Source organism: Eutrigla gurnardus (assembly GCF_963514095.1).
Source record: "Eutrigla gurnardus genome assembly, chromosome: 8".
In the NCBI taxonomy this organism is placed as follows: domain Eukaryota; kingdom Metazoa; phylum Chordata; class Actinopteri; order Perciformes; family Triglidae; genus Eutrigla; species Eutrigla gurnardus.
In genome coordinates, this window is record NC_139922.1 from 2,985,582 (window position 1) to 3,001,523 (window position 15,942).

At 40.5% G+C, this 15,942-nt stretch overlaps 2 protein-coding genes across 5 annotated transcripts in view; one reads left to right on the top strand and one right to left on the bottom strand.

The window, feature by feature from the left end:
* The first annotated feature begins 1,483 nt into the window (after positions 1 to 1,483).
* Positions 1,484 to 8,257, top strand: tmem106c (transmembrane protein 106C). The gene is made up of 8 exons (XM_084015425.1): positions 1,484 to 1,633; positions 1,931 to 2,179; positions 2,573 to 2,636; positions 2,854 to 3,013; positions 3,585 to 3,725; positions 5,512 to 5,561; positions 5,877 to 5,930; positions 6,494 to 8,257. Exons 2-8 carry the CDS (start codon positions 1,972 to 1,974, stop codon positions 6,600 to 6,602), a joined length of 786 nt encoding a protein of 261 aa, XP_083871551.1. The 5' UTR covers positions 1,484 to 1,633; positions 1,931 to 1,971; the 3' UTR covers positions 6,603 to 8,257.
* Positions 8,258 to 8,743: 486 nt separating this feature from the next.
* The window catches only part of tns2a (tensin 2a), a 65,786-nt gene continuing 58,587 nt past the window's right edge, over positions 8,744 to 15,942 (bottom strand). For 3 of the 4 annotated variants that reach the window (XM_084015357.1, XM_084015356.1, XM_084015359.1), the window contains exons 21-28: positions 15,718 to 15,849; positions 15,500 to 15,595; positions 15,287 to 15,364; positions 14,809 to 14,886; positions 14,554 to 14,722; positions 13,100 to 13,168; positions 12,804 to 12,833; positions 8,744 to 9,469 (exon numbers count right to left, since the gene is read on the bottom strand). In XM_084015357.1, coding sequence (XP_083871483.1) covers positions 9,331 to 9,469; positions 12,804 to 12,833; positions 13,100 to 13,168; positions 14,554 to 14,722; positions 14,809 to 14,886; positions 15,287 to 15,364; positions 15,500 to 15,595; positions 15,718 to 15,849 — 791 coding nt within the window. In that variant the 3' untranslated portion in view covers positions 8,744 to 9,330. The remainder of the gene's footprint in view (positions 9,470 to 12,803; positions 12,834 to 13,099; positions 13,169 to 14,553; positions 14,723 to 14,808; positions 14,887 to 15,286; positions 15,365 to 15,499; positions 15,596 to 15,717; positions 15,850 to 15,942) is intronic. The other variant, XM_084015358.1, reaches the window with a different exon arrangement.

The window sequence follows — 15,942 nt, forward strand, 5'->3', positions numbered from 1 at the left end:
CCAGACAGACCTTTTGCTAAAACTTGAGTTTGTTAACCAGGGACATCACTAGGATTAAAAGATGGGGGGTTTAGCCCCCAGGAGAAGCATACAAAATATCTGCACTTGCATCTTTTTAGTACTGTTTGAGAAGTCAACCAGTTAAAAGCAACAGACATCGTCGTCTTCCGTTCTCTTCTGTTGAACAAGACTTACTGTCATGTTAACTTTTAGACACATTAAAGCTGCATGCTTAGAACCTGATTATGTAAGTGTTTTTTAAAGTGATAGCGTATCTAATTCCTCTCTCCATTAGATAAGCTGCAGGTCTAAAGAATGTACTTTAATTACAGTTACTGTCCTGTAGATTGGTTCAATCAGAGTCTGATTCTGCTCAGTCATGTTTCTGAAAAAAAGTATACAGTAGAATAAACCAAGACTGGTTTTATAGGTCACAGTGAAATCTGACAACATAAATATGAACTTTACCCAAATAGCTGTATTTTGAATGTATGTATTCTGTATTTATTCCAGCAGAATGAGGATACAGTGTCTGTAAAAGAAAATACATAAATCAAAAACAAAAAGACAAATTTGCAGAAATGCTTCTTTCTAAAGTATTTAAAGTATTTTCTTTCTACACACTATGATGCTATAATCCTAAAACTCTTTGTATACCCTTTAATCACTATGTGATTATTCTGAAAATATAAAAATATTTAAAAATAAAAATGGGGGCTTGGGAACAATTTAGGGTAGGTCAATGGGTAATACTAATTATAACAAACTTCTTGATGTGATGTTTACACCCTTTTTCATGTTGAAACAAATGTAGGTGCGTTAACCAAATATACACCAGTAGAGGGCAGCAGTAAGCAACCACAAACTAGGCGGGTGCGTTCAAATGCTGCCTTACAGCCCCGGAATTTTTAATCTAACCATTTACTAAACTCGTCTTGACCTAGCCTACAGTAGAGAAAGACGACATCTGATCGACATGCTATGTCACTTATATTATTATTAATTATTATTATATTATTAACAGTAAGAATTCTTATTATTTAATGTCAGTAGCTTATGGTATAATGCTTATGCGTATGTGCAAGTGGATAATAAAAACACAAGCATGCCTGGTTTAATGCATTTTACTGCTTGAGTTCTAAACTATGATATAACGCACCACCTTACCAGGCATGTCTGACTGGTATTAGAACTGCTGACGATTACACAGTAAAAACCAACTACAACACAGCAAATTACCAATACACTATAATTACAGGGAACAAGTCATTCTGACCATTGTTGTGAACTCAGAACATGGAGACAATTCCAGTTACATGCAGAATACTGAAGAACCGACGAGAAGAAGCCAGTGGAAAGAGTATGAAGAGAGTGTGGGGGCAGAGATTGTTATTTTGTTTTTTATAAGAGCAACTGCACTATTTACTCGACTTTAAAAGAAATAAATCCAGGAGGAGGCGGTAGAGCAACGTTAAGGACGCAAAACCTCACAGAGGAAGGAGAAGAAGTTACGCAGGGCACGTGAAGGCCACACATCATGAAAGTAAACTTTGGCGTGACAACCGACAGCGAGTGAGCTGAGCTGGTTTAACGCAACTTTGGGATGACTGCGTTGAATTGTTGGGCCTGAGCGGTAAGAAGGCTAACATTTCTGTAATGAAGCTAACGAATGTTAGCGACAATGGACTCGCGCAGCTAACCTGTAGACACCTCTGCTAGCAAACGAGCTAAACTAAGTTAGCTTAGGGACGCCGAGTCTGAACAACGTTTAAATACGTCATGCTACAGTGACCGTGTCAGTTGACTATTACCGACGGACACAGGGTCATTCTCTGTAGATGACACAGACCTGTCGCTCCTCTCTCACGTTGCTGTCATTTTGTTTTTGGCTGAATTGCTCTCTCATCCACCTGCACACCGCCGCCGGTAGTCGGTGGCAAACTGGCTGACCGTCCGAGTTGAGCCGCCGCGATGGGGACACGGTGGTCTCGTAGCGATAGCCACCTGTCACTGCTCCCGGAGAGGCAGAGCTGTGGGCAGCGTGGAGAGGACTCCGACAACGACTCTTTAGACGGGCTCGTCAGGCGGGAGGACATCGCTCAATTCCCCTACGTGGAGTTCACCGGCAGGGACAGCATAACGTGTCCGACATGCCAAGGCACTGGACGAATACCCTCCGGTGAGTAGGAACCCTTACTATGACGTTAACCCTTGAATGACGTTATCAACGTCACTGAACACGTTTAGTAATTAACTGAGACCAAGGCCTAAAGTTAGTTTAAGCTGTTTGTCTCAAGAGTTATTGTGGAAACTGCTTTTGTCTCCATGTTCCTATTCAGTGTTACCTTTCAGCTCCTTTCATTTAAACTGGTATTAAAGAGTCTGTAACTTGATGAAACACCTTGAAAAGTAAGCGGGTCTATTTTAATGGCGTAGCATTTCACGTTGGTGCTTTTTATCTAAGGAAGAGGCTGTCATGTAATTTTGAAGGCTTTGCTTTGTGTCCTAACATACATTTCAAGGGGAGACACTAATCAATATGCCACATGACCTGTTATCTCTTGCCTTACAGATCAAGTGAATGAACTGGTTGCATTGATCCCATACAGTGACCAAAGGCTGCGGCCCCAAAGAACGTGAGAAACCAAAGCTCACTAATATGTTACACAGCTTTCTTGGTGCTGAATAGACTGAATTATTTCTGTGCATATAATATATTTGTAGTGCTGAAAGTCAAATGGTATTCACATACAATTGGAAAAACGTGTGTGTGTGTGTGTGTGTGTGTGTGTGTGTGTGTGTGTGTGTGTGTGTGTGTGTGTGTGTGTGTGTGTGTGTGTGTGTGTCTTGTAGGAAGCTGTATGTGGTCCTGTCCGTGGTGTTGTGCCTCCTGGCTTCTTTACTCGTGGCCTTCTTCCTTTTCCCTCGCTCTGTGGTCGTTGTGGATGACGGGATACACTCCGTGATCGTGCGCTTCGACCACGCCAACACGAAGGTCCTAATGAACATGACGGTAGGTTTACTCTCTCACACTTGCAGTTTACCAGATTGTGTAATCCGTTATGTGCAGCAGGTTATTAGGTACGCCTTGCTAAAGAATGCAAACAGGCATGCAGGGTTGTGCTGTTTATATCGGAAGACTGAGAGACTCTTGATTTAACTGTGTTTCCATCGAGCACGGTGAGGTTTGTGGTGTTGTTAAACTACACTTTGTACAACTAGGTCATTGTTCTTAGATATTAAATAGTAATTAATTGTTAGTTTCACGCTTAAAGTGGCACTCTGTAACTTTTTCATCTGTAATTGTCCTATCTATGAAAGAGTGAGTTAAAACAATGGTGGTTGATCATGTGACCCACTAATGAAAGTGCTTGTTGCTGCTTTGTCCAGAAATAGGATCTCCGTGTCTGTGGCCACATTCCCACTAAACTCTAAATGAGTTTAATCTTTTTCCGTCAGTCAGCAGCGGTTGGTCTGCAGGTGGAGCTACTCACCGAAACCGAGACTCATGTCTCCTCTCTTTCTTATTTCACCAAATTTCTTTCTTCTTTTTCCCCCAATCTTTTTTACTTTACTTTTCTCAGAGCACTCTGAACCTCAGCAACCCAAACTTCTTCTCGGTGCTGGTGCAGAGTGTGAGCTGCCAGGTCCTTTACATGAAGACGGTGATCGGAACCCAGCAGCTAGACAGTGTCACCACTATCCTGCCGCTCAGTCAGAGTCAGGTAAAACATTTATGTAACGGGTTTGCTTTTTTAATACTTGTTTTGAAAATGCTTTGTAAATGTTGCCCTCTTTACATAATAGACATGATCACTGGTTGGTCCAGACACGGTTGCTTGTGCAAAGTTGAGTATGCAAAGAAAGTCGTCGTCGCTGTATAGAAAACTGTAGGCGTGCTTGCTCCAGGTCGTACTACAGGATCTGTTTTCAACACAAGCTCCTGGTTCTACTTACAGTTTTACACAAAACCAACATTACTTCATCCTACTAACAAGTAGGGTTGTCACGATACTAGAATTTCAAACTCAATACCGATACCCAGGAAAATATTCAATACCATTCGCTACTACTGCCGGTGTGTTTATACTGTATATGACAAATATTTTTGGTTTCTCTCCTTTTTTTTTGATTTATTGTGTTGTATAGCTCAGGGACTTTGGTGTACATACAATTATTCTTTCACATGGTTGACTACCATGAAGATGAGCACTGCAGTTTCTTTTGAACATACAACATCCTGCTGCCACAACTGCAGCTCTAACATGACAAATCTAGTGGAGGGGCAGAAAAATAATGACCAACTCTTTTGATTATCGATTACCAGCAATTCTTCACGCAAAAATGGTAGAAAATGACTGTTTCAGCCTCTCCAACATCTGTTTTTATATTATACTACTAAACCTGGGCTGAAAATAGTATGTGTTCAAATGTTGCTTCTCTGTAAGTACCATTTGCTGAGTAGTGCAGTTCCCAGCTGATTGGGGAAATGGTTGAGCATTTCTCTGCTTCACACTGGCTTTTAAAGATCTTGTGATGAATTGCTTGTTGCTGATGACCATAGGCAGACTGGGGAAGCGCAAACTATTGAGGGATGCGCTCTCACACTTTTGGTTTTCGGTCTTCCAAAAGTTCCAAAGTTATCTTTATTGTCCCAGTTGGGAAATTGATTTGCAGCCAAGATGTCCAAAATACATAAAAACATACAATACCAATAAATACACATAAAACACACACATTGTCAAGACTTCTCATTGGATGTCTTGACAATAACAACAATATTACATTACTAGCTTTATCCTTGAAGTTTCCCCAGCTGCTCTACACTTTACACTTTGGTTGAATTGCCATGCAAGCTCAGAAATGCTGAGGTTGGTCCTCCCAGGCAAATCCATCAACCCATTGTCTTTACATGTGCCTAGGGCTGTTCTATTTTGCCCAAAAATAAAATCCTGATTTCCTTCTCTCACAATCCGATTTTCGATTACTATTACGATTATTTTGTGAAATGACGACAAAAGGCAAAGAAATTATTTCAAATATGCTGTTTTTTATTGAACATTTTGCAAATAATTTCCCCATTGGGATTTGAGTGCAAACCTTGCTCTTATTAAACAAAGAATTCCAACAAAAAGGGATTAATATAAAGAACAATTAATGAAGTTTTGCCATCTGCCTTTGCTCCATGTCATCTTCTTTTAGACCTCTTGTAAACAAAAAAAAAACAATCCCTTTGGGATTAAGAGAAAAACCTCACTTTCACATGTATTTTAAGGTGTGTCCATTAAACAAAAATGAATGAATAAAGTGCAGAACTTTAACTTAACTAAAAAAAAATCGATTTTATGATTTTCATGTTTTTAACATCGTCCTAACTACATAATCGCGATTACGATTTAAAATCGATTAATCGAACAGGCCTACATGTGCCATTGACTTCAATCCTCTTCAGCTCTAGATCGACTCTAAACTGAGTTGTGTGTTGTTGTGTAACATTTCTGTCCTCTGCAGGTGAACTACACTGTCAGTGTGGAGATTGGTAGCAGTGCCCCCTATGTCTAGTAAGTAAGAGTGTGTGTGTGTGTGTGTGTGTGTGTGTGTGTGTGTGTGTGTGTGTGTGTGTGTGTGTGTGTGTGTGTGTGTGTGTGTGTGTGTGTGTGTGTGTGTGTGTGTGTGTGTGTGTGTGTGTGTGTGTGTGTGTGTGTGTGTGTGTGTGTGTGTGTGTGTGTGTGTGTGTGTGTGTGTGTGTGTGTGTGTGTGTGTGTGTGTGTGTGTGTGTGTGTGTGTGTGTGTGTGTGTGTGTGTGTGTGTGTGTGTGTGTGTGTGTGTGTGTGTGTGTGTGTGTGTGAGATTAAACTGTGTCATTTGTTTTTCAGTGCCTTCTGCACCATGCCCAGCATTAAGGTTCACAACATCGTTGTATATATGCAGTAAGTGTGCCTTTATCTTTCATTCTCGCAGGGGTTTAAGTACTTAAATCCTCTACTTAAGTAAAACGGTGTAAAAATTCTGTTCCAAGTAACATTCCTGTGTTCAAAATCTTACATGAGATGTAGAGAACGATTGGCAGCAAAAAACTACTAAGTATCAAAAGTAAAAGTACAGTACTACTACTGCTTTGGACAAAAGCGTCTGCTAAATGACCTAAATGTAAATGTACTGTTATACTTTTTTATGATATCATCTTTCAAATCTCAAATTTCATGAAAATATTTATATGCGCCACACAAGAAGCAGCTGTGTGTCGTATTCAGAAAGACTAGATGGTGTTTTCCACGTTTGCCGCTTCCTCAAATGTACGGCTTGTGTAACATTGTGGTGCACCCTTACTTGCTCTATAATTGTTGCTTTGCAGTTTAGTTCCCCTACTTGTCGTTCCTGAACATGACAGCACATAGTGGTATCAGAAAGCCCACCTTCACTCCTGTGGCCACGTCATGTATTTTGTGTTTGTGATGCGTCTTCATTTCTGCATGTCCTTGCTTGTTTTCAGAACCTCTGTGAAAACCTCCTACATGGTGCGAACATCCCAGAACAGCCTGGAGGCCTATCGCTACATAGACTGTGGTTCCAACACCACACGCCACCAGACAGCCAAGTAGCACAGGAACCAGTCCTCGTCCCGCTCAGCAGCAGCATCCCGCACCCCCCGATGCTGTGACTGGAATGGAGCCTCTCTTTGGCGTTGAGAGATGCGGCTTCGCGCCTCCACCATGGATTTAACAGACGGCAGCAGAATCCCAAATGGTGCCACTCTTCCAAGCTCACACAGGAATAGGTAACATTAAAGCTGAATGCTGAATGTTGTAAAAAATGTTTTTTAAACTGCACATTGATTTTCACTGGACAGCCCAGAAAGCAACAGATAAAGGGTTCTTTGCTGTTGTTAGGCATTGCTTTATCTTTCCCTAGTTTTCCATTTTTACATGCATCAGTGGGCCTGATGAGTGCCTGAACGTATCACGTCCTGTTTAAGAAGGCAGTCTTGCCATTTCAAACTTAGAGACATAAAGAGTCATGTGGCCTTGCCGATGAGTGCTCCGAGGCCTGTACGGGGAGCAGAGCAGATGTCAGAGACCATCGATTAGCTTGAATCTCCACTGCAGAGCTCGGTCTGCTGCTGCAACGTCAGGAGAGCGTTCTTCAGCACAGCTCGGAGAGTGAAAGTGAAGGAGCTGGTCTGCGGTTTCTATCTCTGGATTGGATGCAGCCACAGCAGGGATCATTGAATGACTGCTTTTGCACTTTGCTACTGGGACACTTTGTTTCATTTTAATTTTGCCGTGTTATTTAACAGTTTCTGACTTTGAAATGATGGCATTTACACAACATGAATTGATGAGTTATTTAAGCACACTGATTTTAGATTCAGGGTAAATGTACACTGGGAGGAATACGGCTCTCGGACCAGATTTTCCTTTTAGGTATTGGTGAACCTGGAATACAAGGGAGTGAACTACAGCATTGCTGAGGTCTTCATCATTTACACTCCTTGGCTAAGCTACTGGAAGAGGAATATATTATGTGCTTGTATTAAAACTCTGCATTGCTGACATTGACTGTGTATAGTTAAGCATACTAACAGTGGGTCTGATGATAATAGAGCTACACTGTTGTTATCCTTCCTCTGTGTGTTTGAATCAACTCCTCTGTTGCATCAGTCAAACATCTCTGGACTATTTCAGTCTGCTGCAGCGTCTCTACATCCGCCATCAGGTCAACTTCCCCATGGAAACAAAGTGACTGAAATACTTCTGATGACTGAATTATTTTTTAAGGGACTGTTTGTAAATTTGTGAATGAAAAATTTTACCAGTTTTCTTTTTTTTCTTTTTAAAGAATACAGTATATATTGTAATGCTATTAAAGGGAATTGTGATTAAATAAAACTAATAATGAACCTCAATACTTGTTTCAGAATCTTTTCATTTCTTTGCCGACCATTTCGAGCTGCAACTAATCATTGATGGATGCATCGGTGTAATTGGACGCTAATGAAAATAATCAATGGTTGCAGCCATCAATCCACAATAACCACTGACCCCAAAACACTTCAGTTTAATTATATTCTTCATTTCTTTGCATACAAAATAGCATATCCTTTTCAAAAAATGTTTTCCTTTTTATTTGTCTTATAGCTGCATGTGAAAATATATTACTACATAATACAGAGATCAACAAGATAACAGACCATATTATATTATTGCTGTAATACAAGTAATGTGTTTCTAGGTTTTTACTAAACAAGACAACACACTAAACAAATCCATCGTAAGCAAGAAGTACAAAAATATAGCTGGAAAGAAAGCTTAATACATTAATACAAGAGTGCTCTGTCTTTGGTTAAATCCATCCGTCTTCTCTTTGTTAACTCACTATATATGCGAATATGATTTTGGTCACAAGATGTGAAGCAGTGAATGAATGGTAAATGTGTGCTTGAACACGCTATGTCCTTCCCTATTCATACTGAAATACCCTGAACGCAGGCACGCCACTCCCTCGCACACATACACACACGTTAAGTTTTACAAATCCTCACGTTCGCTTTCATCCATCGTCTCTGATTAGGTGTAAAAAAAATGATTGTTGAATATGATTAAATGTGTTACACTTAATAAGGGTGCTGTGGAAGTCTTGAAGGCAAGAGTGGCTGTAAATGCGTATGAATACCTGAACATCTCCAAATAGAAATGACATTACATCAGCTTTGGCCACTTAAAGGAAAATAAGGAATTTATTAAACAAATATAAACACCTGCTGTTTTTTGAGGCAGTTATCATGTCAAGTTTGTGACGCTATAGGTCCAAACGGTGCAGGAAGAGTCCTCTTTGTAGTTTCTAGCATCGTTACACCCGGATGATAAAAGTTGTATTTAACCACGGATCTGTTTGAAGCTGGAACATAATCAGAACCAGGAACGGAGGGATGGAAGCCTCTGGAAACTTGGCTTCAATTTAGAAGTCACATTATATTTCAAGACTGTAGTGCATGTATGTATGAAGGTACTTTGTAATGATGTATGTATATAAAATAATAATTGTTGACAGATTCATGTTTATAGAACATATTGTAACTATATTGGCATTTCTACATCACAGTTTCACATTAATACAACAATTAATATGTATATTGTATAGATGTTGTATTCATGTTAATGTGACATATTGAATATTTTGGAAGAAACAGGTTTGCGATGAAATCATTTCGGAGGACCCCCTGCTGTAGCTCTGCGGACCCCCTCGGGGTCCCGGACCCCACGTTGAAGATCTCTGCTGTCCAATAGAAGCCTCCCCACTTCTTTATGCTGCATGTGTCTTTGTTCCCCTCTACCGCCGCTGTGACAACATGACCTTGTTGATGAAGTTGACGATTGCCGAGGCAGGTTGTTCGGGGTCCTGCTCGGCAAACAGGTGGCAAACATTCTCTGCCAAGCTGCCCGGCTTCTTGGCTACGAACCCAAACACCCTGCGAGGGGAAGGGTCGGGAAGGAAACACGTTACTGAGCATGACAGGAAGCACATTTGTGTCTCGTATGTTTCTTTGTAACAGCTTACAGGGTTATGGGGAAGTCCCGAGAGACAAGTGAAAAAAATAATTCTGGTGATGCATATTCTAAATCTGATCCAAATAGTTTTTACTCCTGTGATTATGAGTTAAAGGCCAGTGTGTGGCACCGATTAGCAAGTATAATCTCAGAATGTAGAAAGGGATTCAGCCGGACTCTTTCAAATGATTTGTATTGATTGCATTTCATCAAATTGCAATTGTCTTAGTACATGTCTCAATATCTCATTACATCTTTGCCAATGATTAAGTACAGGTAGACTACATTTAGCACAATTTCCAAGTGAATAGATCTTGTTGATCTAAACTGATTGTCGATTCTCAGTCTAATGGTTGTTCTCTGCAAAACATGTCAGCATCATTTCATTGTGTAAGTCATCACTTGCATAATAGTCTGATCAATTGTCAAAATTAGTCAAGAACATAATACCATGAATACCATATATGAATCTCTTGGAACATTTGATAAATTGAGTACAGTCATTGACAGTCAGGTGAAACTAGAACTTGACTAACGAAGGAGGAGTTTCACTCATCTCAGATGACCAATCAAACCGTATGTTTAGTTACCTGACAGGTGCTGTCTATGATTGTGAATGCTGCCAAACATATACAGTATATATATAAAGGTTGACCAGGACCAGTACCATTTCTGAACATGGAGGCACCTGGCCAAGCAAATGAACAAGGGCAACTGCCTGTTCCATGAAGAAGAAGAGGAAGAGGAAGAGGAGTAAGGGTGCGTGGTGGTGGAATAGGGGGAAGAGGCCGAGGAGCACGAAGACACCATGTTGTCCCGGATGAAATTCGGGCCACAATTATAGACCATGTTGTCAACCACCATCTCACAATGGTGGAGGCAGGTCGCAGAGTGCAGCCTAATGTGCCTCGCTCTACAGTCTCCTCCATCATCCAAACCTTTCGCAGGGAAAACAGGTATGTACTCATATCAGTCAATAATTGAATTATATGTTGTATACTGTAGGACTGGACACTGTGCATAAAGCAAGACATGTGCATTTACCTATTCATTTAGTGTGTGTGTGTGTGTGTGTGTGTGTGTGTGTGTGTGTGTGTGTTAGCCCTGTCGTAATGTACCTCAATGGGATACAGTAGTATTCCAGTCACTGTTCATTGATGCATTAGTGGTAAAAAGTAAAGCAACAATACAATTTCATTGGTAACTCATTCTGTAAGAAATACATAAGACATACATTACGAATGGAGTCTTGTCCTTTGAATTCTATGTTTGAACGACAACCTGGCACGGGTGGCTACTCTTACCGTAAAATCCTATTTTTTTTTCAGTTTTACACACAATTGTATTCTGTTAGCTAGACAAAAAAACGAGTACAGTAACCATTGTCAATGAAGGACTGGGCTAAGACTTAGTGGTGGACATGAGGGATATTTCAATTGTCCTCTGCCATAGTGACAAAACATCTAAACATTTTGACTTGCAGTACACAATGCCAAAGGGATGATGCATTTTGGGGGCACTGACTATTTATATGAGAAAGGAATTTAGATTTGACACATGAGTGAACTGTTTTGGGAGAGATATGAGCTTTTGCAGGTGAACCATGGTGTTGTGCTGAACCATCCAGGTTATTTTGGCAAAAGCACCAAGAGTGTTGAGAACGTCCGTTCTGTTTCGAGAAATGAGGCAAAGCAATTGAGAAGGATCTTTTGTCTTTTGGGGGCACTGACTATTTATATGGGAAAGGAATTTAGTTTTGAAGCATGAGTGAACAGTTTTGGGAGAGATATGAGCTTTTGCAGGTGAACTATGGTGTTGTGCTGAACTGTAAGACTGTTTTGCCAAATGATCTTAGAGTTTTGAGAATGTAATTTCTGTTTCAAGAAATGAGCCAAACCAATGGAGAAAAACTGTAACTCATTTCATTTGTATTTCTTTATATTGCGCTCCACGCTGGCTTGTGTAAATATATATATATATATATATATATGTTTGGCAGCATTCACAATCATAGACAGCACCTGTCAGGTAACTAAACATACGGTTTGATTGGTCATCTGAGATGAGTGAAACTCCTCCTTCGTTAGTCAAGTTCTAGTTTCACCTGACTGTCAATGACTGTACTCAATTTATCAAACGTTCCAAGAGATTCATATATGGTATTCATGGTATTCTGTTCTTGACTCATTTTGATAATAAGTAATTGGACTATTGTGCAAGTGATGACTTACACAATGAAATGATGCTGACATGTTTTGAAGAGAACAACCATTAGACTGAGAATCGACAATCAGTTTAGATCAACAAGATCTATTCACTTGGAAATTGTGCTAAATGTAGTCTACCTGTACTTAATCATTGGCAAAGATGTAATGAGATATTGAGACATGTACTAAGACAATTGCAATTTGATGAAATTAATGAGAAATGCAATTCTGTTGTGGACAATTGCCAAGTGGTTTGGAGATTTGTCCATGTTGTTTTGAGAATGTAATTTCTGTTTCAAGAAAAGAGCCAAACAAATGGAGAAAAACTGTAATACAGTGACAGATGAACTACTGTCCCCCTGGACACAGATGTATAAAGACCCCACCCCCACCCTATTTGTGCAAAAGTGGGTGCAAATGGGGGAGGGGGGTCTGTGGGTCCTCCCCCAGAATATTCAGAATTTGGTAGATGTGATTTCCTGTATTCTGGTGCATTTTGAGGACGGCCAGCTGGAGAATGGCGATACCTAAATGTGTTCAGACTCATAGCCTAAAAATCACACATGATTGGGGGCCTCCTTGGTGGCCAGGGGGCCCCAAGCAGCCGCTTAGTTTGCTTACGCCTCGGGCCGGCCCCGAAGAAGGCTACAGTGAGCATTACAGCAACGGACACTTGAAAGTGATCCTGACAACAAACCACCTGTAAAAACGGTTTCTTTTCACAGGCATCTATTTTGTAACCTGGTAAAACCCTTGTCACCTGTTCTTAAGTCAGAAATATAGGAAAAGAAGAAAATCATTGAGATCAGACTTCTCAGAAATGGATCACCAGATAGTTTCCACAGGGTTAACTAGACAGAAGGATTGAGTATCAACATGGGATCATGTGAGACTTATTTTCATTCTTAAATCAGGATTGCTGGAATGGTTTTGCTGAGGCTCACATGTGATCTGATGCCATGCAGAGGCTCTAATACCACTGTGTGTATATACACACACACAACACACACATGCACACACTCATCTTCTACATCACACAAACACTTACTTAACAGCGGTGTTGTCTGAGTTAGTCCACCTGAAGGGAGGAGAGAGAGAAAGCAGACTCAGACACACACACACACACACACACACACAAACAAACTAGCTGATGCAGCTGCAGCGTCGGCATGCTCGTAAACATCCAGTCACAAAACAGACGCATTCATGCAAAGGCAGAGCAACAAATGCATGGAATGACCATGGGCGACTGATTGTCTGGGATTACTCTCTGATATTAGATTATTGTTTCACACTACAGCGACGAGATTCAAATAAGGTCGCTATTGTCTTGTAATTGCCGACCTTCTGTCCTTAGGGTCGATGCTGCTGAAGGTCACGCTGTTCACTGGATAATGTCTCCTGAAGAAAACCCTAGAAACCAAACAAATAGAGCGAGAGAGGAGAGCGTCATCGTCACTAAAAGGGAATTAAAACAGCACAGACCTAGAGTGGCTGCAGCTTCAGTGTCTTTATTAGGGAATAATTAAGTTAATGTTCCTCACAGCAGTTAATATTCCATTAAATTAATGCAATATCTGCACTTCCTACAGACATTGCACTAATGAATAAGGTAAAAGTAGGGAAATACAATTAGAATTATGCCACTTTATTTTTGCATCCCTTGCTCTGATGTCCTTAGAGGACAAAAATGTCCACATCAAAAATCGGCCATCATCCTATATTATTATTATTATTATTATTATTATTATTATTATTATTATTATTATTATTATTATCCACTTTCAGTGAGTTTATTCTTTTAACCAACTTCTTTTAACCATATTCATTCATTTTCAGAATGTTAACCCTTTAAATGCCACCTTGTTTACATGATGCCACTGTTGTTGTTTCTCTTATGAAAAAACAAACCAAGACACAAAACCATGATGTATTATTTTCTATATACTGATATGTATGTCAATGATTTTAAACATTCATATTGATGCATTTTCATTTTTTGTGCAGTGTCAGATTAAGATTGACTTGTCCTTTTCCTGAAACCACTATACAAATATTATTATTCATATTATTATCCAATTTCACTGAGTCACATTTTTCAATCTAGATCATAACTAACACATATTCATTCATTTGCAGTATTTTTTTTAAAACATTTTTTCTGGCATAGAAGGAAAGACAGGAGAGAGAGGGTATGTGACGTGCAGCAAAGGACCTCCGGCCGGGATTCGAACCTAGGTCGGCGGCGTATGCATACGTTCGTACATGGAATGCGCTCTAACCACTCGGCCACCTGCGCGCCTTATTTACAGTATTTTCACCCTGCAAATTCCAGGTTTTTTCTCTTATTTGTTCATGAAAAAACATGAACTATTATAAACTATTTACCATATACAAATATTCAGGGGGAATATTTTTCAATATAGGATATGCCAAATATGAACAGCAATGCTGATTTTGATACATTGCATCAAACACTGCAATGCTCTGTAATACAGCAGTAATTCCCCTAGTGGAAACCAGGGGAATAGCAGGTATTTCTTCCAATGAACATACACAAGAAAATTGCTCAATCTGGTGGAATACAGAAAAAATTACAATCCAGGCTAGCCAGGGTTATTGATTGAGTCTTACATAATAGATGCTATGCTGTTATGGTTTTTAGAACAAACATTTTGGTTTTAATGAGGACAGTTTTGTCCGCATGGGTCACGTACATAGTTACTGATAGACTTAGAAAAGGAGCTGAGGTTGAACCTGATCAAGGCTTAATTACTAATTCATTCGGGATATCTTACCTCCGCTGACTGTCGGTCAGTGTGATGCCCTGTGATGTCACCTTGAATTGGACAACGGTGGCAGCAGGACGTGGGTTACGGCCCAAGGAAGCATCTGTTGCCTTGGCGATGGCCTGGGGGCCGGTAAGAGACTCCGTTTCCACAGAGTTCAGGTAGAGGACGTTACAGGCTGAAGGGGACAGGGACATACAGAGAGGTGAGCATCGTGAAGACAGGTCAGACGTTTCTGTGTGTTGCATCAGGCTGGAGGATCACCTGCTCCTTGTTTCAGCAGGTCAGCAGCTGTGCTGATGCTATTCACTGGGATAACCTCCGGCACTTCTCCTATCAGATCTGAGATCAACAAAAGCAGAATCACTTCTATCAGGTTAAATGGCAGTTCCTCAAACAAACTTTCAAATATTCCATATATATTTCACTTTCATTTTTAATTTCTTTCTATTAATCTATTTAATTTCTATCCCAACAGGTGAGGCTACTTTAAGCCCCTCTGAGCCTCTCCTGGCACTGTTTCACTGTTTGTGCATCTCCTCACACGTAGAGCTCATCAATGTGAGGTTTGAAGGATCAACCTGTTCAAATTTGATTCATCTCAAACAATGAATGTTAATGCCAATTGAGTGTTTTTCTGCAAACTATATATATATAGAGACACAAAATAATAATGAATAGAAAAAATCATCTGGAAATGAATCGATAACAACAATATGAATAAGTTGCAGTGGGTACCAACCTTTCTCTGGGATCTTAAGAGCACAGGGCAAAGAGATGGGTGTGATGGAGTGTTGGTAGACTAATGCAGACAGACTCCCTGTGGAGAACAAATAGAGTCAAACATCTCACTTTGCCTAGAGGCGACAAGACGTTGCCTCATTCATAGTAACACAAATCTGATCCGTGAAAAGTGGATGTGGTGTCGTCGTAAAGCCGGAGCAGGAAAACGTACCAAAGTAGGGCTCGTTCTGACACCCTTTAATCTTGACTCCTCGAGGGCCGGTTTCTATGAGGAAGTGTCTGACCAGCTGTTCCAGAGGGTCACTCACTGTAACAGCAGATGTATTGTCACAAGTTGAAGGTATCATTGTCGAGCAAGGACAAAACCACGGACGTGTAAAAGAACCTAAATGAACGGGACGAGCAAACATGTGAGACCATCACTCTTACCCTTGCTACTGTGGTTGTTGGCAGTGGGAGGAGGCGTCGCCACCTTCAGGGCCAGACCATAGGCCCCCTGGAAAGAGTTACTGTCCCTGATCAGGAAGGTTCCTGGCTCTCTCTCCTTCAGAGCTGTTATTGCTGCAGCCAAACACAACCACCATGTTAGGAATTGTATAAACTGATAAACTGTGTTTGCTGGCAGCAAACATGACTGTTCTTTACAACGAGGAT